The sequence below is a fragment of the Semicossyphus pulcher genome, unplaced genomic scaffold, assembly GCF_022749685.1.
Source record: "Semicossyphus pulcher isolate SPU_LCO1_2020_fin unplaced genomic scaffold, fSemPul1.0.p SCAF_21, whole genome shotgun sequence".
NCBI classification, from domain to species: domain Eukaryota; kingdom Metazoa; phylum Chordata; class Actinopteri; order Labriformes; family Labridae; genus Semicossyphus; species Semicossyphus pulcher.
Genome location: NW_027211695.1, coordinates 17,472,197 through 17,499,045, shown reverse-complemented (window position 1 = coordinate 17,499,045; position 26,849 = coordinate 17,472,197). Strand labels below are relative to the sequence as shown.

Genomic DNA, 26,849 nt, shown 5'->3' with positions numbered 1-26,849 from the left:
TGGCCTCCATTCATTCATTATCTTCCGCTTATCCGGTTGCGGGTTCGTAGTGGCAGCGGGCTCAGCAAGGTGACACTCTCCCCAGCGTTTTCCAGCTCCTCCTGGGAGATTCCGAGGCATTTCCAGGCCAGACGGGATATATAATCCCTCCAGCAAGCTCTGGGTCTTCTCCCAGTTGGACACGCCCGGAAAACTTCAAAAGGGAGGTGTGTACATTATGTTACAATTAAAATTTCACCCTGACCAATGAACACATACACAGAATGTGCTGGTGATGATTGTAGCAGCATTTCTCCAAAATCATTTTGCAGCTGTGGGTTAAATCCGGTATACACAAAGACGGAAAACACAGCGCTTTATACCCATATTAAGAGCACTGATGGAAGTTTGACTCACTCAAATTGCTACTGTCCTCCAGTATATTGTGCAGCATTGCCAAACTAAATAGTTTTTCCTTTGAAGAGGTTTAAATGACGACTATGGCCCCTGTTGAACAGACGCTCATAACTGGTTCAAGATTCATCACACATTCACGCACATATTAACGGCCATTTTCAAGTCTCATGGCAGCGCGTCACAGCCACCAACGAAAATATTCATGCAAAAATTGTTTGATCTGGAACAGCTGCTCACAAGCCGAGCACTCAAGCCAGTTGGCTATCAAGCTCTCTTGTGAATCACATGTCCATTAGGTATATATAATCAACTACGTCAGCATCCAGGGGTCGTTCAGCCTTCACAGTAAGAGCTAAAGCGCTAAAATAAACAATTTAACAAAAGTCTAAAACAAAAATGTGTTTCTGACATGTTCATGTCGTAACCATATTTTAGCCATTGAAAAATGGTCGAAATTAGGTCTTAAACGTTCGGACCTCATTTCACCCAGTTTTCAACCAAATTTTTTTAACGTTGAAATTTTTAATTTGTTAGAATGCTAACATGCTGACAGTAAAAATGTTTACCATGTTCACTGCAGTGTGTTAGCGTGCTAATATCACAATTATATGCTAACATACTGACTTTAAAAAGGAATATCATTTACCATGTCCACTATTGTAGTTTAGTAGTTATGCTGAAAGGCTCACAGTGACATGTTCACAAGCTGATGTTAAGCAGGTATCATTTAAATGCTTGCTGTAGTCTGTTAGCAAGCTGAAATGCTGACAGTTAAATGCTGTCATTCTGATGTTAGTGAGTAACATGATCACTGTAGTTTGTTATCAAGCTAAAATGCTCACAACTATTCATAGTGACTTTAAAACATTTGTCATGTTTACTACCTTAGTATAGTAGTTAGAATGCTAAAAGGCTGACATGCTAACAAACTGATATTAAGCAGGTATAATGTTTAAACCAAGTTCACACTAGTATATTAAAATGCTCTATATGCTTACAAAGTTACTTCAAAAATGTGTCTCCCTTTATCACTATCTTAATTAAGTAATTAGCTTGCTATAAGGCTCACAGTGACATGCTAACAAACAGATATTAAGCAGGTATACATTTTTGCATGTTTGCTGTAGTCTGTAAGCAAGCTTTAATCACAGTTATATGCTTAGGGACTCAAAAAATTGGTTGAACGTTTATCATGTTCGCTATCTTAATTTGTTAGCATGCTACCATCCTAACAGTGACATGCTAACTTACTGATGTTAAGCAGGTTTAATGTTTAACATGTTTACTGTAGTGTGTTAGCATACTAAAATGTTCACAGTGACATGCTAACTTACTGATGTTAAGCATATTTAATGTTTAACATGTTTACTGTAGTGTGTTAGCATACTAAAATGTTCAAAGTGACATGCTAGCTTACCGATGTTAAGCATGTTTAATGTTTAACATGTTTACTGTAGTGTGTTAGCATACTAAAATGTTCACAGTGACATGCTAACTTTCTGATGTTAAGCAGGTTTAATGTTTAACATGTTTACTGTAGTGTGTTAGCATACTAAAATGTTCACAGTGACATGCTAACTTACTGATGTTAAGCAGGTTCATTTTTACAAAGCTCTGTGTCTTAGTTCAAGGTGTTGCCATGCTAACATTTGCTAATATTCATTAAACACAAAGTTAACTGAGCCAGTTTGGAATGTAATTAATTTTAGATTATAAACCATAAAGCAATCACACAAACACAGAACCCAGCTAGAAATGTTTTGTTCTAAGAATGTTCTGAGAATGTTACGTGCAATGTTTTGAGCGGGACGTTTTTATTTGGTTCCCAGAATGTTCCTTTTAATAATAGCAGAACTTTCTCTGAAAACATTTTCAGAAAGTTGCAGTGATTTCAGGAACGTTTTATCAATCACGTTCTGATAGTTCAGGCCGTGTAGTCCATGAGCCAGACCCCCAGAATTTGTCCGTCGTGCCAATTTTGAGGGCCCATGTCTCGTAATGATTTTTATAAAGGTCTATGTCTAAGTGTTGGAAAATGTATGATAGCATTGCAGCAATGGTAGCTTTCTATGTGCCATCACTCCTTCTTTCATCCCTCCATCATGACAATTTTTTCATGGTTTTTTTGCCATTTTTCACATTGAGCCCATATAAAAGAGGGTAACCTACACAGAGTATCATAAGGTCACATATCATTGTAAAGCTTAGATTATAATCAATCTACCAGTCGCATTTTCATGATGCTGAGGATGACAGAATTTGATCTTTGACCTCTAACGCTGTAACAGGACAAATTCTGCTTGCCTCTGCAAATCCCCTTATAACTACCGTCATACTGATCTGATATGTGTATGGATAGCTCCATCATAAAGAGCACAAACAGAGTTTAAAATGATATATTGCATGAATAACAAAGACATTTCTTATCAGAATAAACTTCACTTTGTGCTGTTTGTTTCTGATAGAATGCTCAGAATTTTGCACTGGATTCTGTTACTGGGGCAGCTGTGAATGGTTATGTAAGCAACAGAACCACAAAAGAAAAAGGAGACATTTTGCAGTAGTTAAATCATCGTTGTCAAGATTCCCATCCTGCACTATTTCCTCATCCTCTTGAAGCTGGTTTTCACAGCTCTTCAGTCTGCGCATATCAGTACACTTAAGTAGACACATGTGGGTGCCTCACGTTTACAATGTTACAATTAGGGATGCACGATATTCGATATGGAAATATTTTCCAACCCTTTTTGTTGAGTGCCAATTTCAATATCGATATATTAGGCACATGTTTTTTCCACCTAACTGCAGAGAAACTCAAGTCTCCCTTGTCGTGGAATTCATATCATGCCGACTCTTATTATAGTGGCCCACTGGCAGATGCAGAAATAACATTGCTTTTTAAAATACACACATTCACTGGGCAATATAAGAAAAGTACTTGAACTTGGGTTATGTACAAAATGCCATATTTATTTATTTGTAAAATTTTCTTTTCTTTTTTAAGGGAATCATCAAGCATTTAGGCAGAATTAAAGTGTTGTTTTATCAGTGGAAAATACTGGCAGAAAAATTACATATCTGACGATGCCGATATGTCATAACTAACATCCTGAAAAGATCCTCAGAATGTTGCAGTGAGCACGTTCTACCTTTGTTTTTATGTAACATCGAGCAAATGTTTTATAAAAGGCGTTCTGACATCCCAGGCCTCGATAACATCCTGACAATATCTTCAGAACGTTGCAGTTAAAACGTTTTGTTTTAGTTAAAGTTTTAACGTTACAAGAACTTTATTTGAAATGATAAACATCCTTAAAGCGTTCTTTAAATATTAGATTAAAAAGTTTTCTTTCAAAAGTTATTATAACTTGTAGCTAATGTTAGACAATGTTATGGGAACGTTCCCTGCTAGCTGGGAAGGCGCAAACAGGTGCATGTGCAATGTCATGCTAGCAGTGACAATGCTAACATGCTAGTATTAAGCAGGTATAATGTTAATGTTAAAGTCACATGTTAATAATACAGACAAACAAGCTAGTAAATAGGAAATAAAATACATGTTTTATGTGGCTAACAGCAACATATGATTCAAACGTTGTCTGCCATCACTGAACAAACTAAAAAGGGATTTTGAAAACCAAACATCACATTAGTAATCTTCTTACTTATTAGCTCAAAAGTGTATACAGTGTGTACAATATCATGACATTAGTGTTTGGGGTTAAAAAATAAACATTAAAAAGTGTGCAAAGTCATCATGCAGTACATAATTTTATCTCTTACAGTCATGTGGCCTTGAGGCTTCTCATGGTGACCCACAATTAAAACCCGAACGTCTGTTAAAGACACGTGCCTTCAATCATGAGGCAGCAATATTTCACAAGTCAAGTCTGGAAGCGCTTTGTCAGGGAAAATATGATATTTGTCAATCATTTCATAATGTGTCACAAGCAGGTGAAAACATGGAATTTAAACCCTCTGACTTACAGAGACAAATAGAGACTCTGATTGAAACAGTGTGGTTGGTTAATGTTTTCCAAGTGATTTTATGTTTTGTTTGTCTTGAAACCCAGTGTTTCCACGAGATGTTTAAAAAAAATTCCTGAAACATCATGAAATAAAAATGTTTTTTGAGTGAGTTGTTTGTGGCTGCACAGCCTGTACAACGCTCCTCTTGTATTTACTCGGCCTTGACTTACTTTACACAAACAAATGGCCGCTCTGTTTCACAGTTATTTACTTTGCCTTGACTCAAATTTATACAAGTAGTGAATATTGGTATTTCAAACATTGCAAAAACAAACTCTAGATAACTACTTAAAGGGTAGCTCCAGACATGCTTTAAGACATTAAATGCTCTGCTTGAAATAATAAATAATATCTGACTGTCTCTCTATGCTGCTGTCTTGGTCAGGACTCCCTTGTAAAAGAGATTTTGTATCTCAATGGGATTATTTCCTGTTAAAATAAAGGTAAAATAAAAACAAATCCTCATATAGCATCTCATCCCTCATCCTCATCAAAAATTCCCAACTTGGCAATTTAGTATTTGTAACGTTAACGTTAGTAGTAAGCAGTGAGTTTGCAAACATTACGACGACGGTTACAGCTGGCTCGCGCCTCACCAAAGTGGTTGCCATAGGTTACACATAATGATACGCATAGCGTCACCCCGTCCATTTACGGGATTGGCTCCTTAGGTTTGTGACGTCTCAAACCTGCCAATCTGAAAATGTGTTGTTCAGCCTGTACAACTGCAGTTTAAAAGCAGACAGGCCCAGCCATGGAGATGACTGCTTATGTTGTCCCTGATATGTCTTGTAGCACATGAAAAACACCACATGGAGATGTTAACAAGGTTACACACTGGATTTTCACTGGAGGGGGTGTTTAACCCCTGAAGGGGTTCCTCTGCTATAACAACTATAGCAGACTCACTATACATTATCTTGCTTATTACACGGCTATTTGATTGAGGTTTTCCGTCTCATCACTGACAGAGTCTGCTGACATTTTCTTTTCCATTCCCTGTCTTTAAACTCTGCCGTATCTCGTACTGTGTTCTGCTTACTTCATGTGCCGTCTTCAGGTTTGTAGATCTCTCTATCGTAGCCTTCAGTTTCTACATCGTTTAACCTTTATTGCTTTCTCTTTGCTATTTTGTCTCTTTTCTTTTTTCCCTCTTTAAAAAGACCGATGTCAAATTTACTGGACTTCTTTTGACATATTGATATGAATACAGTTAGCCCTCCTGATTTTGTTATTAGAACCACATCCCTAGCAATGGTCTATTCTTCATAGCAACGGTCTGCTATCAAGAAATAACAGATCTCGGAATGCCGTCAGAATCAAGTATTTAAAACAGCTGTGTAATAAAACACACAGAATGTATATTTTCTTTCTTTTTTGCAGGATCAAATTTTGGGATTTCTTTTCACACAATAGCTCATTGAAAATATGTCGGAAACCGCATCTCATTTCCCAAACTACCTCAAACTTAAATCTGCTTTAAGAAACTGTTTGGACCAAAAAACTCAACAACGTCACAACAAGCTAAACTTCACACCCACATCCAGCATATTGTGGCTTAATACATGTGTAAAAGCTAATGTGTTAGCCTACAGCTACATATTTACACACCCAGCAGATATAGAGCAACATCATTTGGAGCCATGTTTTGGCAACAAAATTCGCAAGTCAAATTTTAACGTATCTTTTAGCTCGGTTTTGGTGTCCACCAATTACAGAGAGAAAAATATGCTTATTTAGCAGTTAAATCTTCCACTATGTTTTAGTTTATTTCTGCCTGCCACTTGGTGCTCGGCAGGTGGCATGCAGAGATAATTTAGTGGTTGTTGGAAACAGCTAAAAACAACGCTGATGAGAGCTGTGAGAGTGAAGCAAAGCAAGAATGTCGTGGGCCTGAATACCGAAACAATTTGTTGGCAGAAGCTACAGTGCCCAGCTGATTCAGTTCCTGCTGAGCTGGCTGAAATTTGTCTGTGTGAAATCACAACATTAGGCATAGTTGTTTGAGCCATTGCTTCAGATAAAATATAAAGTAGATTATCGCTGCTTTAAAGCCGCCGTCCTCCCTGAAACTAAAAATCTTTGCCTCAAATAACATTAAAACTACCATCACGTGAATTAGCGAAGAAATAATAACTGTGTACCAAGAAACACTGATAAACTGTCTCTCATAGTAACTGTATTGTACTGTATGAACCTCACAACAAGCCCCCCAAGGAAACAACATTTCACAGTATAACAGCTGAGTATAAAACTGTACTTGTTTACAGAGATGCATCTTATGATCATTTTATCAAGTTCCTCTTTATGAGTCCGGGAAGGAAACAGAGTCGAATTCAACCTCTGCAGAGCTGGGACAAGCAGAAAAGACGTGAAGCCGTTGTCTGAGCGTCCAGACACAATCTGACTCTATGACTCATATTTCTGGCTGCAGACGCGCTGCGCTTAACCTCAACGGGGCCTCTGGTCTGGCCCTGAACACACCGTCCCATGACTACCTTCTGCTGCACATGTGAACGTACCAAAGTGAAACCAAACACACACACAAATACACAAAGGTTATTTCTGAAATTATCCCATATCCAAGGAGCACATGATCACTGCATGTATAAATATTGGCGTGGCCGGCGTATGATAACAGTCCACACAGCTTTAAGGCAGCCATCTGAGAGGAAGACGCGAACAAGCAGCTGCGTAGACGAGATGAAGCTCTGCATCCTTCTCGTGTTTGGGACCCTGATTGCCCTCATTAGCGGTAAGACCACAGCCACACATATTAGTATATAACTAAACTTTGAACCTTCTCTGAGGTTGCTGAACAATAACAGTAGATACTGATGTGATTCCTCAGAGTTGCACTTTCCAGAACAGAAAATAACTACTCTGGAAGCGATGTTTATACATGTGCTGTAATAGGAATTAAAAAGGTTGCCAAATGTTAACCAGGAGGTGACCCAACTGTGCTGCAACAGTACGACAAAGAAGACAGACAGACAGACAGGGAGACAGACATGGACACTGACAGACAGACAGACAGACAGGGAGACAGACATGGATACTGACGGATGGACAGACAGGGGGACAGACACAGACAAGGAGACACAGGGAGACAGGCAAAGATACAGACAGAATGACAGACAGACAGACAGACAGACAGACAGACAGACAGACAGAAACACAAAGACAGACAGGGAGACAGAAACACAAAGACAGACAGACAGCTAGACAGAAACAAAAGGCAGACAGACAGGGAGACAGAAACACAAAGACAGACAGACAGCTAGACAGAAACAAAAGGCAGACAGACAGGGAGACAGAAACACAAAGACAGACAGACAGCTAGACAGAAACACAAAGACAGACAGACAGGGAGACAGAAACGCAAAGACAGACAGATAGACACATACAGACAGAAACGCAAAGACAGACAGATAGACACATACAGACAGAAACACAAAGACAGACCGATAGACAGACAGACAGACAGAAACACAAAGACAGACAGACAAGGAGACAGACAGATAGACACACACACACACACACACACAAGGACAAGGAGCAAGTCAGACAGGGACACAAGGAGACAGACAGACAGTCAAGGAAAAGGAGACCTACACACAGACAGACAGGGAGGCAGACAAGGACAAAGAGACAGACAGACAGATGAGGAGACAAGCAGACAAACACACAGAAAAACAAAGAAACAGACAGACACACAGACAGTCAGACAGAAAAGTACAAGGAGACAGGCACTCAGAAAGACAGTGAGACAGACAGACAGGCAGAGGTCCATACGTGCAGCAACAAAAACAACAGATAATACAGACTTGTTATTCCAATTTCAATAAAAACTGCAGACATACTGATACCAGCAACAACTCTAACTAACTATAATAATGATAATATACTACATGAATATATTTAGTGTCCTTCTGTCTGCGTTTATTGTTGCCAAAGATAATGCAGTTATAAAAGCTTAAAAGTCTGCATTGCAATGTGACACAACAGCAGAGCGACGTAGCAAAGTAAACGCAGACATGATGTTTACTAATGAGCGTCATGCATTCATTTTTTCAAGTTCAAATCAATTTTTCACATTGTTATATTGCAATAAATTGAAATCGCTGCATGTAAATTTTGATAAAAATTTGACATCGTTGGCTTACCAAACCTTTGCGAATAATTATGAATAAAAAATATTGTGAAAATTAAGACACATTGTGCAGATTCTACTGTTATTTCTGCCGTCATATCGACTGTCTGCTGTCAGTTCTTGTAGAAGTTGAGTTTTTAGGACGAGTGACGGCCGACTTTCATTGCGCAAACACATTACACGGCAGTGAAAGTATTTAAGAGTTCAAGTAAATGTGCAAACAAAAGGGAAGTGACAAAAGAATGTTGCAATACTGGGGGGTAGTGGAATGCACTTAGACAGTGGACTTGTCAGCTTATGATTCATGAGTTAACAACCAACAGGTCTTGCATCACCACTTTCCAAGAGCATCCTGCGTGAAATAAAACAAGGAAGGAAGGTTGTGAACTTGTGATAACAAACACATATTGAAAAATCTTTGCAGGACCTTGCAATAGCTTGTATATTCTGCAGAATCAGGGTTTTAACTGACAAGATGCTATTCATCATAAACTGCATTCAGCAACTGAACTTTTGGGAGCATATCTTTTGCAATGAAAGCTTCAAAGCAGCCAAGACCACATTGAAAACATCAGTTTGTTTGAGCACAAAACTAAAAAGCAGCCAAGGTCATGTCGCTTGGAGTTCAAGTTTATTTTCACAGAGGATTTTGAAAGACAGCCTGAGCAGCGTATAAAACGCTGAAATCTGTATTCTTTATGGTCTGTTCATCGCAGGTATGCCGCCAATCAGCAGGGACTACAACTCACACTGCCGGTGCCCTCAGGTGGAGTCAAGGATCATCCCCCCAGACAGCCTGAGGAGCATCAAGCTCGTCCCTGAAGGCCCCCACTGCCCGGACACAGAAGTCATGTAAGTTTAATTGAAACTAACACTTCCTTTCATTGTCAATTACTATGCCAGATATCTGTGATAAATGGCCATCAAAACTATCCAGAACCCAAGTCGAAGTCTATAAATTTGTTACATTCTTCCAAAACCAAAGAAATGTATGAACAATAACATTAAAAGCATATAAAACCAGGGCTTTAGGACACTTGAGTTATGTCCTTGGTGTATTGTTTTGGGGAAGTTTTGGAGTTTTAATGCCCTGAGGAGGAGAAGGAGGGGGACATCGGGACCTCTGTCTCTCTCTCCACGTCTCTATTTCTACACTGTCAACTATCAAAAAAGGAATAAAAAAAAACAAGGAACAAGAAAAATGCAAGAAAGAGTGACATTTTTCTTGAATTAAAACATTTGCAACATTAAATAAAATACAAAAAAAATAAAGACAAGATGAAAATATACATTTGTCATATTATTACAATCACAAAACATGGTATTCAAGGCCCTTCAACGCACATTTAAATTAGGATTGAGCTGATGTACAAAAGAGTGCTCAGGCTGACCGATTAGGGTACGTTTTGTTGAACATTGAGATCTTCAATGGTCTAATTTCTTGATTACACCCCTGAGGTTAACAGAAATTGACATGTGGAGCTCCTCAAGGCTCTATGCTCGGGCCTCTTTTGTTCACCATCTACATGCTTTTTCTATCTCAGATAATAGACCTGCACATACTTTCTGCGTACATTCAGTGAGTCAGTGAATCGAGAAAAAATTAGTTGAATTAGATATAATAACATTTCTGTCGTGGTACTTGTAGCTTAGGGAGTAAATAAATATTGATAAGTCATCACATTTGCACAGGTCCTTAAATAAGATATATCTTTATGTGTTTAACGCGTTTTAGCGCTTCTATTGTCTTGCTTAGAAAGAACTCATGAAAACTCAAGTTACATGAAAATAAAACCCCCACTCTCATGTCTTCAAGCTGAATATAAAGTTAAAGCCATGAGATGTTAGCTTAGCTTAGCATATGGACTAAACAGTTAGCCTTAATTTAATCCAACAAAAGCATCTGTGTTAAAATAATAATCTCAAAGGTTTTCATTTAAATAAATGTCTGTTAAGTCATTATCTATCACTGAATGACGTAACACAATGGTGATTGAGCCAATAGCCCACTGATGAAAGCTTTTGCATTTGCAGTATTACAGACAAATCACAAGCGGCGCCCAGTTAGTGACGCGTTTTCCATCAGCCAGCAGTGGTTGGTCTGCCAGAGAGGGTAGGCGGAGCTAACCGGCTGCTTTTCTGGCTGAACAAACAAAGAAAAGATGGATGACTACAGATACAACTTCAAAAAGAAGTGAAAATCCAAAGAAAAAGAAACAAACTCGACGCTCAGATGAAGCAAACGTCTAAAAAGGAAAGCGACTGTCAGTGAGGAAAATCAAGAGTTATAACCGGAGCCAACCGTGGACGTCACACATGCAACACTGTCTGGATATCTGGGAAGTGTGCTCCCGCAGTTATCATAAGGTTACCATAAGGTGCTGACAAAGAGAACAAAACTGAGATCTTCGAGATTATCACTTTAATCTCTATTTAGACAACGATAAAACTTCAGTTTCCCTTGTTGGACCCGAAGGAGAGGGAAGGAGAGGGATCAAGAATCGAAATGATTCCATGTTTTCTTTTTCTGTTTTGTTTGTATTTCTTTGTGTTTGTTTAACATCTTAATGCACTCTTGTTTTATGCAAACCTCATGAAGACAAATAAAGCTGCATTTCTTTGGACGTAAACTGGATTTCTTTTTATCTGGGGAGACATGAAGAAACTTGATACAGACATTTGTTGGCTTGCCGACCACTTTGCTGGGAGTGATTTTACCTAATAACCTCAGTATTACAAATATCTTATTGCATTGTTTTCTTTTAACAGAGCTGGATTGGTGAGCGGTGAGAAGGTTTGCCTGAACCCTAAGTCCTCCTGGGTGAAGAAGTTGATCCACTTTGTTCTTGAGAAACAGCTACACCAGCAGGGAGTTGCAGTTCCAAAGAATTGAGCCTTAAGTTAAAGTCATATTAAACTTATTACAAGATACTCTGCAAGTACGAGCCATGCTGTTTTACTTTAATAACAAATAACAAACTTTAAGGGTTTTGAGAAGCGGTTTCTGTATCATTTCTGCTTCTTTGTCATTCTACTGAATGTTTTTTTTCACCTTGTATTTTTTTTTCTTCTTTTTTTTACAAATTTGCTTAATTACAATCATTCAAGATTTTGTATTCTTTAAGAGCGGATAAGAATGTTGTTCTGTAAGGGTGTAAATGTAAAGTAAAGAATGAGCTGTAGTGTTCAAGTGTTGGGAGTCCCAGTGTAAATGTTTTGATTGTGCTTGTTCAAAACAAAAGTGTGATTCAAAATGTAAACTCAATTTAAGGTGTAGAAAGTTTGGTTGAATTTTGAAAGCAGATAATATGTAGCATGAAATATGTTATATTCTTATATGTAACATAAAATGTATATGTAATACTTTGAGATGTATTCCCTTGTTTAGTCCCTAATGAAGGACTTACATAAGAAAAAATACTACAAAATCTTTGTTAAGGCTTAAAGAAAAATAAATGTGTTTAAATCTAAAAAACTGCAGCCTCTTGCATGCAACACCTTTTATTTAGTAATATTCACATACATACACTGTAGCACAGTGGGCAGTTGTGCAGGTCAGCTTCAACTTTACTGGCCCTGAGGGGAAGTACACAAAATAAAAAGAACCAAACATACAAGAAAATCCACTAGCAGAGTTCGTCCAATCCTCATTGTTTTTTCGAACCCTTTAATCCCTTAATCTTGGAGTTGGATAAACTGTTGTTGGGGTTTTGGCAGGCAATCATGACAACTAAGATTGTTTGTTTTAATATTATGTCAATAAAGCAGAGAGCCAAGTTGCTCTTGCAAAGAAAAAAATGCTCCTAATTAAAAACAGCAGGGTGAAATTTGATGGCAGTCACTAAACTCAGGAGGATGTTTCGCTTAGAGGTTCTAGGTGTTTCCATAACTATACACCAGTGTTGGGTAGCGTTTCTTTTTGAAGTAACTCATCACGTTACTGCACTACCTGCTGAGAAAAGTGTTAGAGTACTTTTGCGTTACCAAACATTACGACTCTTTACACATGTCGGCTACATTGTCAGGACGGCATGTAGCCTGCTGTACGTCTACCTCTGAATGCATTCACCGTCATTGCAGAGCCTCGTTTACGGCCTTTAATCTGTAACTCTGCAGCCTGATAACAGGAACGAGGGATGCATTATAACCTTTAAAGCTTTTTATTATGCTGACAATGTGACAGTGACCTGGGCAGAGACATACAGTATTAGGCACAGCTGTTTCCATGACAACAATACAACACAGGCTCTTACTCCCACCGGTGTTGTGGAGCTGTGTTTAGCTGCAGATGCTTTATCTCATCTGAAGTAGAGCTCTTCACAGCTGACGAGCACTTATCTTTCAGACACACATTTCACCGCCATGTTGTTCTCGTCCCTTTCGCCCAAACATTCAAAATAATGGGAATATTTCCAAAAAAGTAAATGTTGTCCTCGCCAAGAGGGTCCACACACAGTAGCTCAGACCTCTCTCCTCACGCACTTAGAGACCTCTCTGCTCAGGTACCTCATGCAGGTTATATCACTCTCGTAATACCCATCGTCCTGATGTGTCGTCAAGTATAATGAGCTTCATGTCTTCCAGTGAATCACAAAGCTGCCTGAAGAGCCAAAGCAAAGAGGAGGCAGAGAAGAGTCCCTGGTGACATTTATCTGTGTAGGAGGTTTTCCAATTATTCTTCAGCCAAACATAATAATTTCCAGGTTAGGAGTCTAAAACATAACTTTACTTCGCATATTAAAAAAACAACTTAAACTTAATTACAAGGACTATGAATATCTGCCAGAGGAAATCAATCTGGAAAAACAGGACTGTCATGATAATGATTGTTTTGGCCTCAGATATCACGCAACACAGCAGTGTTGTTCAAGCAAATTCATCAGTAACAGGAAAAATGGTGAATAGTGAGTGAATGGTGTGGTGTTATCAGCGAGTACAAACATACTTTCTATGCGTCTTGGTTTGATTATGTTGCTGCGCGAACATCAATTAGTTGTGTGTCACATCATTGAACACAAAAACATCCATATTTGTAAAAATATTTCATGTACAAAAAGTGATCAGTTAGATTGTGTTTTATACATAATCTCTGCAGGGAGGCATAAAAAGATAAGAAGATAAGGTTTGTCATTTTTTATTTACAAACATCTACTGTAATAAAGATGTTTAAAGTGATAATCTCGAAGATCTCAGTTTCGTTCTCTTTGGCTGCACCTATGGTGATAAACGGTAACTGCTGGAGCACACGTCCCAGATATCCAGACAGTGTTCCATGTGTGACGTCCACGGTTGGCTCCGGTTGTAACTCTTGATTTTTCTGGCTGACGGTCGCTTTCCTTTTCAGACTGTTTGCTTCATCTGAGCGTCGAGTTTGTTTCTTTTTCTTTGGATTTTCACTTATTGTTGAAGTTGTATCTGTAGTCATCCATCTTATCTTTGTTTGTTCAGCAAGAGTAGATTACTGTTTACTCGGAACACTCGCAGAGAGTGGAAAAGCAGCCGCTTAGCTCGGCCTACCCTCTCTGGCAGACCAACCACTGCTGGCTGATGGAAAACGCGTCACTAACTGGGCGCCGCTGGTGATTTTTTCTGCAAAAGTTGCACCAGAGTTTACACCCAGTCTGTAATCATCAGTGAGCCACAGGCTCAATCACCATTGTGTTACCTCATTTGGCGATAGTGACTTAAAGATGCTATATGTAAGATTTTACAAATATTCATCAATCAAATATGATTTTTTTATTGCCAATGTGTGAAGGGACAGTAGAGGAACTGATAAACTGAGACCTTCCCCAACTTCCTCCATTGCCTCTAACAGCCTGTGGGCTGATTTTTATGTAAAGCACTCGGGACGGTTTTTCCAGGAAACAAGAGGATGTGACGTATCTGCGCGTTCGCGAGTACCTCTGCCGAGAGCTCATTCTACGCTACTACAGTCAACAGTGTGCAACACGACACAACGCAAACTACACACAAGAATAAAAACAAAAATAAGAATTATCTAGTGAAGCCCGTCTGACCAAACAGGAATGTGACCGACGTCAGGGGTAAAACTAGAGTCAACATCAGCAGAGCACGCGAATCATGGAGACCTTCGATCGCTTTTGGGGATCAAAGCAGACCCACAACTTATTGTTGTCATAGAAACAAACCCTGCGTGCAGCGTTCTCTAACCAGGTGCAGCGTTTTTTCTCTCACAGCACAAGTGCTTCATCCCAGCTCTCTCCAGCCGCCCTGCCCCGCCTGGCTAATGTTCGCTAATGCCGTTTGGTTACGAAGCACAATGCCGGAATCATCCAGTGTATTTATGTTAGCGCTAGTTAGCTAACCTTAGCATGCTCGCTAACGTTATGATTACCAAAATACTATCTGAGTGTGTATGTCAGTGTTGTCAGTCTAGCTTGACAAATAACTTCGCCACCTAGCATGATATTAACTTGCCGGTCAATGAACATGTCTCGTCAGTGAAAAGTAAACAGAGCTGATGAGTTCAGAGACTGAGCATGCTCAGTTTCGTGCGTCCTCGGCAATGCAATGTCCCCGGATGCTCGTTTGTGCGCGCGGGTCCACGCGAGCGTGTACAAGAAGGTTGCAGTCCCCTCAACGACCGGCCGTGTCGCTAGGAATGAGGATTTTCTTAAAGTTACATATAGCACATAGCATTTTATTTAAATGAAAATCTTCGACATTTTCACTTTAACTGTCTGTAAAAAAATAGTTCACAAGGCTATTATCAAATTCCAGAAGTCAGATAAGAAATGATAAAAGTCTCCAGCGTCATGATTTTACATTTTTTCAATATAAAAAAATTTGAAAAAAAAACAGGCACTTTGTTTCAACTCCCACCAAACAGTGATGACCCAATAAGGGTTACGTATAGAGCAGGAATGGCGATGAAGCCATGGGTTACGTCTGCGCTGGAGGGACAAGAAGTGGTTTGGAATCCTCCTGTGCGACAACATAACCCTTCCCCAGGGGGAACCACGCTTGCAATGCTTCTGTCCAGCTGCCTGTGTTGCAGAAAGTCAATAAGATGTCGAACACTGTGGATGAGAGAGAATTTATTACTTCCATTTTCCCCCTTTTCTGCCTTTATTTGAAAGAGAGGACAGTGGATAGTGTCGGAAACAGGGGAAGAGAGAGTGGGGACGACGCACAGCAAAGGGCTGAGGGTGGGAGTCAAGCCCGGGCAGATGCATCGAGGACTCTAGCCTTTGTATATTGGACGTGTGATTTGACCGCTGAGCAAAACCGACACTCCGACTTCAAAGTTTTTAAGCTATTAGTATTTCTCACCTTGGTTGACAGCAAGGATCTTTGAGTGGAAGTTCTTGGTGTTGTTTTTCTTCACCATGAACTCGTCTATGGGCAGCCTCACCATGTGGACGCTCAGCTCGGTGGCCTTCGAGAAGCTCAACTTCTGCAGGGGAGAGACGGCAAGACGCTCAAAACACTGGTACAAAGCTGATATTGTGGCTTTCACACTTAAAGGGCGGTTTGCTGATTTTCAACCTCAGTCAAATTTCTCCTTTAAGAACTACTTGTTTTTAATTGACCCGGGTAGAAAGTAAAGTCAACTCTGGACTGATTTCAAAATAAAACCATTCAGTCATGATTGTGCTGTGCAGCTATATTGCATCTTAATGTACGATACCTTCTGGATACTTTCATCCACAAGGCCGCCGAGGACGTACACCTTATCAGCATCTACTGTTTGTAAAGCTGAAATAAAAGAAGATACAAAATTAGCATAAAACAAAAACAAGCAAAGAAACATGTAAAAAAATGGCATGATAAAATGTCTTTTTATTGAGGATTTCTGTTTACCTCACATTATTTATCAATAGTACATAGTTTAGTAAAGCCTTAGTGGCAGTTCTACAGTCTATTAATATATAATATATTCATAAAGTAGACTCTAAATTGCCCGTAGGTGTGGGTGTGAGTGCGAAAGGTTGTCTGTCTCTGTGATTGACTGGCGACCAGTCCAGAGTGTAACCCCGCCCCTCGCCCAATGACAGCTGGGATAGGCTCCAGCCCCCTGCGATCCTGAACAGGATCAGCGGTATAGATAATGGATGGATGGATGGATTAATAAAGTATTTCTGATTCTGATTGTGATGAACATGGTCAGAGCACGCCCTCTACTGGCCAAAAAGATGCACTGCAATTTAAAAAAGTCTACAGTCTATCTGTGCTTCTTAACCCTTTTGAAGGTTGATCAGAGAGATACTTGATGATAAAAAGAGGGATTCAAAGAATGATTCGAACCTTCTTCAGCATCTGGTGTGAGGTAGACGACTTTTTCTGGAGGGAAAAGGTCCAGACAGCTTTCTTCTGTTATGTCCATCTGAAATAAAACAGAAATAATTTCAAATAATTTCAGTTGTTGATAAATATTCAAACTATTGCTTCTCTGAATTACAGAGGAAGGGAGTTAAACTAATAACGAAAGTGTATATTGATGGATATGCATGGCACAGATGCTCTTAAAAGTTCAAAACATGTCTAAGAAAAACCTTTCAGTGGACCTTTTGCATTTTATTTTGTTTATAATTTACACTACAGCATATGCAACTCCTTATGTTTATATCATACGCCAACTATATAATACGTATGCATTCAGATTAAGAATAAATTAACACTTAAGCACTCATTCGCAGGATGTGAACGAAGATAATCACCATGTAGTTGAGGAAGCCTTCATTCATTCGTATGCACTCTCTGTACAGGCGACTGTCCTCCCTCAGGTCCGTCAGGAAAAGATGAAATGGTCGAGTCGCCTTCTTGTTCGACCCGTACAGCCTTCGCAACTGGCCGGCCAGTCGACTTACCTCCTGATACACACACAGTAAAGGTAGGTGAATTCATGGAGACAGGTCAATTTACCTGTCTTCAGAAACAATTTACTTAATAAAACCAGCTTAGAGTTATTGACGCTGTGTTGAGGCCCACCTTGTCAGACATGCTGTCCGTCATACTCAGGTCAACGCAGAGTTTGAGCCCTGTGGACTGAGCCTCAGCCAGGCGCTCTTTGGTGATCGCTTTCATGACCCGTTTGGTGAACTGAGGATGATCTGCGTTTGCACCTTTTTGACAAAAACACAGAAAAAGGTTGGTGTTGTTGTGATAAGTGCTCTAGAATAAAATGTAAATCACCATTACCATCAATCTCCTTTAAATAACTGTTGCTTATCACTTGGTCTTCACCTGACTCCTGCTCGCGGTTCAGCTTCCTCCTCTGCTTCTCTTCTTTCCTCTTGCTTTTCTTCGCTGCCAGCTGCCTCTCCCAGTTCCGCTGCTTCCTCAAGACATTTTTCTGTTTATTAAACAGACAAAACAGCTTTAACAGTGCATAATAAAGCTCAGGACATCACAGTTTTATTTGTATCCTACAAAAATACTGTGATGTTGTTCAAAGGGCTGTGAAAATATTTAATACATCCAATGGGTCACAAAGGCTTCTATAATCCTTGGTAATCATGTATTTTATCAACTAAAGTAGTCTAAAAACATAAAATTGCTTAAACTACAGATATGAGGTTTTCACCACAGAGCACAAAAAACACACACTATTGTTATTTTTTTTGCCCAATACAATACTGTACCTTATATTACATTTAGATGTGTTTTAATGTTTATATGAAAAATGTTATATTGTCTTTTACATCTTAAAGAATATGTCGTTCTATAATTAAAAGAAATAAGTAAACAAAACTTACTGAACATCCTGCATCTTCTCTCCCAGGCCTTTCTTCCACCTCATCAGTCTCCACGTCTATCTGAAGCAGATCCATCCCCTCTGAAACTCCATTCAGTTGCATTTCACACTCATCTGAGTGAATATGAGCCATGTTTTACAGCTACTCTCCTCTGTAGTTACGGACTTCCCATGCATCACCTTTCAAACATCACAAAATACATTATTTATATTTGCAAAGTCCATACAGTTCTGTGGTGTTTTCGTTAGCAATACTCACAGTAAACGCGTAACCTCTTTTTTTCCCCAAAGGCCCACTACATTACACATGGTAGTGGGCCAAAACGAAGGTAATAACGAAGATATAAAGAAAGAAAACATGGTTGCACTGTTGCCGACTTGTGAGCGGCGCATGTGAATGACGTCAGAGTAAACGAAGAGGCGAGGGGCGGGGTAAGGGGAGGAATTTGGAGGAAAATACATGAAATGAGTCATTTAAGTAATTTATTTCTATACAGCCTGCCTTGACGCGTGTATTTTTTATTTTGTGCTGTTTGTATAACGCTAAGAAAAATTACAAAAACACATTTTGTTCAGGAGAAGTTTGATCGTTTACATTTCCGCCACAAGTAGGCAGTATAATACCACCATAACTCAACTGACTTCTTTCCGTTAATTTATTTATTTATTTATGTTTATGTTAATTAAATGCATCCAGATATTCATAACCGTTCATTCCTCGGTACTGCCAGGGAAATTTGATATGATGTCAACATTTCTTGTGTATTAATTGACAATATACAGCTGTTGCATTTTGCACAGATGAGTTATATGACATACATTAATCCACAGAAGCAGTGTATGTTGAGACGTTTTGAAACTTGAAAATAATTCTCATTAACGTTGTGAACTGTGTCTTAAAGATTTTGTCTAAACATTCACTTACAAAGAAGGCAAGATGTCTGTACATTGACATCAGCTTACCTTATACTAAACTTTGGTGACATTTCATTACTGCCTAAGCAATAGTACAATATTATTAATAAGGAGCTATAGTACATAGTCATAAATATGAGTATCACAGCCTTTTGGTGTTAGATTAAATGCGTTAAAAGCATTTTTATTCTACTGAAGCTGTTAACACTTTCTGTTGAATAACATACACCGTATGTCTCAGTTAACGTTCTCTTCCTGTCTTAATTAGGCATGCGCAAATGAGCGCCGTTTACGCAATGTACACGCTACTGCACATACCCCACAAATGGTGAGTTAATACTGTGTTTTATTTAATATGTTCGTCTACATAATAATGTGTGTAATTTCTAAAAGATCCGGAACTTTCTCTGACGCCTTGTAGTAACGACCAAAGAAATAATGGCTCTTAGTTGAAACGGTTGTTTGGCGTTGTCAATTAAGGTTGAACGTGCTTATTAGCATTAGCTAGTTAGCTTGAAGTTATCCAGTTTAAGTTACTTTTCCGTTTGTTTACTTATCAAAACAATTTATTTTATACATTTCAGCGAAAACGTATGGTAGTTTAAACTTGTAAAGGATAAAGAGGCGAGCTATAATTGTTCTGAATTCTAAACTGTGTCAAGGTCGGGATGGTTGACATTGCTAGCTAGCACCGAAACCGGATGTTAAATCTAGAACCGTTAAATTTACGTAAAAAGTGAAATAACTCAACTAGTAATATAGTAAATGCAAAAATATCAGAAACAAAAGGGAAATAAGTAAACATCCAATGCAATGCTAGTAAAATGTTGGTCAGATTTTCTTCCAATTTTTAATGTTATAATTAAATGTTGTTTTAATTATAGTTAACGGTAATTGTTACCGAAGATATGGGAATCAAGAGTAGAGCTTCACTTGGTGTTTCTTTCACTTAGTTAGTCTGCTGTATAAAACGGGTTTTCTTTTGCATGTGGTACAGACATTGGAGCACAAGTATTCATGTGTTATTAGCTGTATGACTCGCTTACAGCAAGTCATCACCACGTGTTAGTTTAGTTGTAACAATACTTCAAATGAGCAAGACATTTTTAACACACACATATATATATATATATATATATATATATATATATATATGTGTGTGTGTGTGTGTGTGTGAAGTGTGAAGTGTATCTCTATTCCTAGAGGGGGATGTATTTTACCGCGATATTTGGCCATGCACTGGAACCATCGTTTGATGTTGTTTGTAGTCGGAAGCCAAAACTGGTGCACAGTGTGCCGTTAGCTCTTTTTAACATTTGTTTTAATTTTCTCGTCTTTCAATCCACTGCACCATTTCCCATTAATTTTGTTTTACGTGTTGTGAAACCAGCATTCAGCCAATGTGCATGTTTTAATGATTGTTTCAACTTTAGGCTCTTTAAGTAATGGTTTTACCCTTGTTGTTGTTAGCATTTGGGACTAACACGCTGCCACGCAGCCTGACAGCAGCCAATGAGAGACTTGGAGGACAGATAGGCTACAAGAGAGCATTGTGGGTATTCTAAATAGACGTAACTTATAAGTTATGTTACTGCTTATAGAGGCATTTGCTAAGAAGGATGTCATTTTAAAGGCAGTGTTTTGTTTTTATCAGCTGAACTATGTTGAGATGAATTTCCGGAAACGAATATTTTAACTTTAAATTCATTATAATGTTCTTATATCTCGCTTAGCAATGCAGATATATGTGCACACTATGGCAACTATATAGCTAAGTCCAATGGTTAACTATTTGGGTGAGCTTTGTGATAATTTCCACGATACGAATCTCTGGTAGACAGTGTTTTGTGTAAGCACCATGACTGTAAAGCCCAGGATCGTCATACTAGTAGTTGGGCAAGAGCAGCTAAACAGCAAGACTATACTTTCAGGGATCATTTCTATAGTATCTAACTTGAGAAATGTGTTTCTAAAGTGTTTGGTCTCGCTAACCACGATGATGAGTCGGTGATACTCTTCCCTGAGCGCGAAGCGGGTAGAGAGACTTGATTTAATTCATATGCTCTCTACTTTTGATGACCGTTCACTGTCTCCATTGGGGACAATGAGGGGAAGAGTATGATCAGAGTGGTAGTGTAATTCTGTTGAAAGTAATTGTTGCAAGTGTCGGAGCACTAGTGCTTGGCATTTGAGGTGTGAGTAACGTAGCGAACTAGTTCTTGTCTGTATTGACATTTTATTTATGTGGCTATTTTGCTTTACAAGTTCTGTAACTTTTAATCTATACATATTGTGCGTTTCACCGTGTCAATTTTATGGTTTTATTTATTGTTTTTATTGGCTAGACTGTAATTGTACCCACAAAACATATGATAAGCTTATAACATATGGTGCATTCAAGTACAAAAACCCCCACACCATTTAGCAAACTTTATTTCTACCATTCAAGGTTTTATTTTATTTTTTAGATATTTATCACTGTATTAATTAATTATCAAATTATGCATAGCAATCACATAATTTCCTCGAACGTAGATTTTGCATTGGGTGACTTTTACTTAATTATATGCGCATTTTTATTAATGTAAAGATGAATACTTCCCCCATACTGGCACTTCATTATTAGAAATCTAATGCTAATATTTTAGAATAACAGATTTGATTCTAAAATATTTTTGCTCTTTACTTTTGGCTTTAGTGTTCCTCCCATCACAGGCAGTAAAACTTGTGATTTGTTGTTGGGATTATTGCCGAGGATACGCGTGGTGAAATAACATTTCTCCAGGCTTGAATCCTCCGCTCTTTTTTTCTTAAAGTACAAATGTGGGCCTGTCTGCGGAGTGTTTTGGTGGGAGCTCGGAGTAGGCGGGATTTCGCTCCACCTGCCAAGAAGACCGCTGAGACAAATTCCGCTCTGCTGGCCTGGAGAAACACTCAAAACTTTTTTGGGGTCTCTCCTGCATTTGAATAGCGTTGAACCGTTCACCACTCCGCGTCAGTGATTGACGTGAGAAACTGGAGGAGGATTCGTTCTGGTCTTGGAGACGCAGTTTGGCCTGCATGCTGGTTTTCTGCGAACGAGGCAGAAGAAATGAATTAATTTTGATCTTGTCTGTGGCTGAAAACAAATAGTTTTGAGGCTTTTCTCTTGGACTGTATGGAGTTTAAACTGCACGTGTATAAACTGGACAGTTTGAGTTAACGCAGCGTAGTTGGCAGCACTCGTCCCCGGTGAAAACATGACACGCAAATGATGTTTAACATTTCTATAGATGGAGGATCATTCTCTAAAAATTTGGAGGACTTCGACTCGATTCGCAGTGTTCTCCTTTACAGGTCAGTAAAGCTTCACACTTTTAGTTATCTGATACAACTTGTGTTATTTAATATCAAAGCTGATAATGTGTGCTGTTGTTTGGCTAGAGGCACCTCGCCAGAAGTTTGCTGAATACCGGAGGGGATTTAAAAAAGCCTCGTGCAAGTGTGCAGGGAGGTTAAAATAGGGGGCCACAAAATGAAAACAAAAATGTGCACGTGAATTCAAAATTAATTAGACCAGATTGTTGATTGTCATTGCATTTTGAAGTCCACCATTTCTCTCTGAGGTCTTTTAGATGTTACATTCACACCAGAAGTTGATTTTAAGAGTCATTCGCGTGTTTCTAATAGAGTTTACCACTTATATAATAATGTTAATATAATATGAGCAGGTATGTGGTGCTGTCTGTGTGATTCCTGCATTATTTATTGGGATGAGCGCACCGTGCTGCCAAGTAAACTGGCACACGGTCGCACACTCCTATCTGGCCCATGCCACAATGCATAGAGCACTCTGTTTAGAAAGCTTCTGCGTTGTTAGGGGTAACTGCACCTTCCACCAATCAGATAGAGCGCGTTCGCGTCACGTGACACACCAGGACGCTCAGCGCTTACAACATGGCGCTAGTATTTCATCGTTTGATTTCCTAAAAGTTGAGCGCTTGAGGACGCGTTTTGTGATTTCGCGTGGGAAATACAACGTTTTACAGAAAGCATGGCCCTCGCTAATGGCCGCCATTGCGCCGAAAAAGCTCTTTCAAGCCGGCAAACGGAAGAAGTCTCCGACCACGACGACAGTAACTGTGAATCTACATCATCGAGTTTTAACAGCTCCGACTACTCTGAGTAAGAAGATAATTAAACTCCGAGGCTAGAAAAAACAAACTAACCGTTTTAACGTGCAGGTGAACATGTGAGCCCTAAAGAGCTGCTTATGATAGTGTGATATAAGTGTGGTTGAACAAGCTAGTCCACAGAAAAGTTAGAATATGCTGTAACCTGATACTTAAACTGTCATTTGGACGGTGAACACTGCAGATATAAAAACGAAAGCTGCGGTTTGTGGCTGCTCTTGCTAATTTATTAACACATATAATCTAAATATAGCTGTTTTATAAATATAAGTGTTGTCAAATGTTAGGCAGTGGTCAGCTTTGCCATAAGAGGGAGTGTCTCTCCATCCACACAGCTTCACATCTCTCCTCCCATCATGTGCTTTTCATAGCTTTAAGGAGTGTTTTCAATTTGGGAGGTAAACCTTCGTAAATAATTGTATGCTTCTTGCCGTACTCAGTAAATTTATGGATATCGTGTCAGCTGCCCACCACAGGATCTTCAAAGCAGGGTTAAAAAGAGAGAAGCCAAAGGGAAAAAATATCTTGTTTTTACTCCCACCCTTTGGTCAAATGTGATTTAAGCCTTGTACATTTTAGTAGTAATTTTTAGTTGTGTGCATGTTTTTTATTATGTACACATATGAAGTAAAGTCTGGAAACAATACTGAACCTGTGCATGGATAATATGCCATCCTTTGGGACTGAAATAGTTTGTATTGTGGACATGATGGAAAGGTTAAGCTAAATACATGAACTCTTCACTTCAGTAAAGCTTTTTAGACAGACATCATGGTAGCTCTTCATTTTCAGTTTCACAAACGATATCTATCTCTGTATCATATACATTTTATATCAGAACATCTCTCGTCTCTACTGCTGCACTCTGACCTCCATCTCTTTGACCTTTTGTATTTCGTATTTTTGTTCTTTTCAGTGACCTGGAACCAGAATGGCTGGATGACATCCAGAAGAACGGCGAGCTTTTCTACCTAGAGCTGAGTGAGGGCGAAGAGGAAGCCGCATTGGCCCAAGCCGCCGCCAACCAAGGCGTGTCCACCAATCATGTCCGCTTTAGCGAGAAGGAGGCAGAGATCATCACAGAGCAAAACAAGAAGCAGCGATGCAGTTCACGGACGAAAGGTGAGCCCACGCTTAAGAAGCTCGCTCGCATCCTGAGGAGAAAACGCCGGCCGTCTCAGCGCCGAGGAGGGGGGAAGGACGGGGGTAAAGACGCCTCATCTCCTGCATCCATCCTGAAGAACCAGCCGGTTCAAAGGCAGGGTGTGACGGTTCAGCAGCAGCAGCTAAAGGAAGTGTGTGTCTACCTCAACCCGAAACGCCTTGGAGGTACGTCCACGCCTCTCTCTGACAGAGGAGGCCTGCTGGAGGCGCTGCTGGGGGTGGTGCATCGCTCATCCTGGAGCAGAGGACCGGGGGACCCCAGAGCAGTCAGACAGGAGGAGAGGCTGATTGTTCATGGACTGATGCCTAACAGCCCGGCCATCAAATGTGGACAGATCCTGATTGGTAAGACTTGTTTGCTCCGCAGTTTGCTGGTTTAACTATTAAACACAACTTCAAAATATAATCGAACTTCTTTTTTGGGTCAGGGTCATCTTTAGTGACTTTGCAGAATTTTCTCTACCCACTTTAGCAACCTCAAGAAGACCCAATTACCCCGGGGACTATAAAAAATGCAGCTATGCAGCAGTTATGATCTCAATAACAGTCATCTGTTGAGTCATGAAGCAGCTCTGACTCATTTATTTCCACACCACACACACATGCACTGCCAGCGCACAGGCAGCAATCAGTAACGTGGTCATAGTCACAGTCAACAGTCTGAGTAATGAAACTGATGCTCAGCACGTAATCAAGCCAGAAAATAGTAGCCATGCAAATCCATAAAGACAACTTGGAACAATAAAACAGTACAAATCATAGTTGTAGTTTTAAAGTTCAGTTCCGTGTCTTAAAACCCACAAAGTCCTTGTTAAAAACTTGTGTAGCAACTTAAATAGCTGCTTCTCATGGCCAACTCCGGTCATTTATGAGTGAAACTTTCAGTTTGCCGGAGTGAGTGAAACTTCAAATGCAGGTCAGGTCTGGCCTCTCTGAAGTGATTTGCATCTCTCTGCGCTAATGATCGGACAGCTTTTACTAGCAGACCGAGGAACGCCGGTTCTGCCTCACCACAAATGACTGCCCACATCAGTTACTGTTTAGAGAGGCTTTTATGCAGCGCGGCTACATGCTTTAGCAATTAGAGTAGTTAAATACCTGGAATAGCTCCGTTGCCGAGATGGTAATGAGCCTCCCTGCACAAAAAGCAGGTGATGCTCTTTAAAGGTTCTTTAATGGTTCTGTTCGGCCAAGTGCACAGGTCAGAAGCACATCATTCCAAATGTTCTGAGTTGGGATGAAGCCTAGTTTATATAGCTGCTTTTCCACTGGTCAAAAACCTCGCTAACACCTGGTTTTTATGCTTAGTGGGAAAGGTTACAATCTGCATTCAGACCCGGGTCAAATGACTCTGCAGTAGACCCGGGTAATTATCGCCTCGGCTCCCATCGGCAAAGATGGGAAAACAAAACCCGTGTCGATACGATGCTATGCTCCGTCGGCGACTCCTTGTCATCTCAGCTACAAATTCCGCCCGTCTCCATCCGAGCAGCGCTCGAACATCGTTCCAAATTTGTCGGCGCTGAGTTTGATAATCAGACTGAATGAGTAATAGATACAATAAAGACCTAACCACCGTAACATCTTCACTGTTTACTAACCCTGTCTCCGGCGCGTTTGTGACGTCAGACGGTGACACAGCAGAAAAGAGACCGACAGTAGCATACTTCACTGGCAATGGGAAAAGAGACAATCAGCATCTATAAGCCGGTCTTCCCGGGGCCGGATAACATGCGTCAACACGCTAATTTCGGTGGGAAAGGGGGATATTTCTCTCTGATGAAGTGAGGTTAAATGTTTACAATAAGTACAACATGATTTGAGGTACTTAGAAATAGACTGAAAGCTGTCAAAAAGATGACTGCACACCTGTTTGCTACATTGCAAAAGTTAAGTCATTGTGCCGTGATTTTATATACCTGTGCAGAAACAAAATCTGCTTCATGTTTCATTTCTGTCAGACGTATGAAGCATTTCTTCCCTTGTCCTTCACTCAAATACATTTCTTTTTTCTCAGGTTTTTGGCATTGTTCGTCCGCATTACTTTTCTTGTAAATGTTCTTTTTCTGCATGCTATGTTCAGGTGATGTGCTCGTAGCCGTGGACGATGTGGACGTGACCTCTGAAAACATTGAAAGGGTTCTTTCCTGCATCCCGGGTCCATCACAGGTCAGTGTGTGTGAATCTGCATGAAGGGCTTTTCAGACGGGATGATTGACGTGCCAAGTTATTCATTTCAATGAACCTTATGGCTGAGCTGGTGTATTGGATTCGATTTTTCAGGTGTACGTAATGAAGT

General features: G+C 39.7%; 3 protein-coding genes and 1 non-coding gene across 4 annotated transcripts in view; 3 read left to right on the top strand and 1 right to left on the bottom strand.

The window, feature by feature from the left end:
• Positions 1–7,077: 7,077 nt before the first annotated feature.
• On the top strand, positions 7,078–12,013 carry cxcl19 (chemokine (C-X-C motif) ligand 19). The gene is made up of 3 exons (XM_069671723.1): positions 7,078–7,180; positions 9,295–9,430; positions 11,348–12,013. Exons 1-3 carry the CDS (start codon positions 7,129–7,131, stop codon positions 11,469–11,471), a joined length of 312 nt encoding a protein of 103 aa, XP_069527824.1. The 5' UTR covers positions 7,078–7,128; the 3' UTR covers positions 11,472–12,013.
• A 3,277-nt stretch (positions 12,014–15,290) lies between these two features.
• On the bottom strand, positions 15,291–18,473 carry trmt10b (tRNA methyltransferase 10B). The gene is made up of 8 exons (XM_069672648.1): positions 18,301–18,473; positions 17,789–17,897; positions 17,534–17,667; positions 17,263–17,415; positions 16,850–16,928; positions 16,233–16,300; positions 15,875–15,998; positions 15,291–15,621 (listed from the first exon to the last, which is right to left on the bottom strand). The coding sequence occupies exons 1-8, from the start codon at positions 18,430–18,432 to the stop codon at positions 15,485–15,487; spliced, it is 936 nt and encodes a 311-aa protein (XP_069528749.1). The 5' UTR covers positions 18,433–18,473; the 3' UTR covers positions 15,291–15,484.
• A 2,656-nt stretch (positions 18,474–21,129) lies between these two features.
• LOC138601647 (small nucleolar RNA U3) lies at positions 21,130–21,346 on the top strand. Its single transcript, XR_011309142.1, has one exon. It is a non-coding gene; the product is annotated as a small nucleolar RNA U3 (small nucleolar RNA).
• Positions 21,347–22,464: 1,118 nt separating this feature from the next.
• The window catches only part of intu (inturned planar cell polarity protein), a 32,375-nt gene continuing 27,990 nt past the window's right edge, over positions 22,465–26,849 (top strand). Inside the window, exons 1-3 of the mRNA XM_069672272.1 lie at positions 22,465–22,550; positions 24,303–24,895; positions 26,634–26,719. Coding sequence (XP_069528373.1) covers positions 22,465–22,550; positions 24,303–24,895; positions 26,634–26,719 — 765 coding nt within the window. The remainder of the gene's footprint in view (positions 22,551–24,302; positions 24,896–26,633; positions 26,720–26,849) is intronic.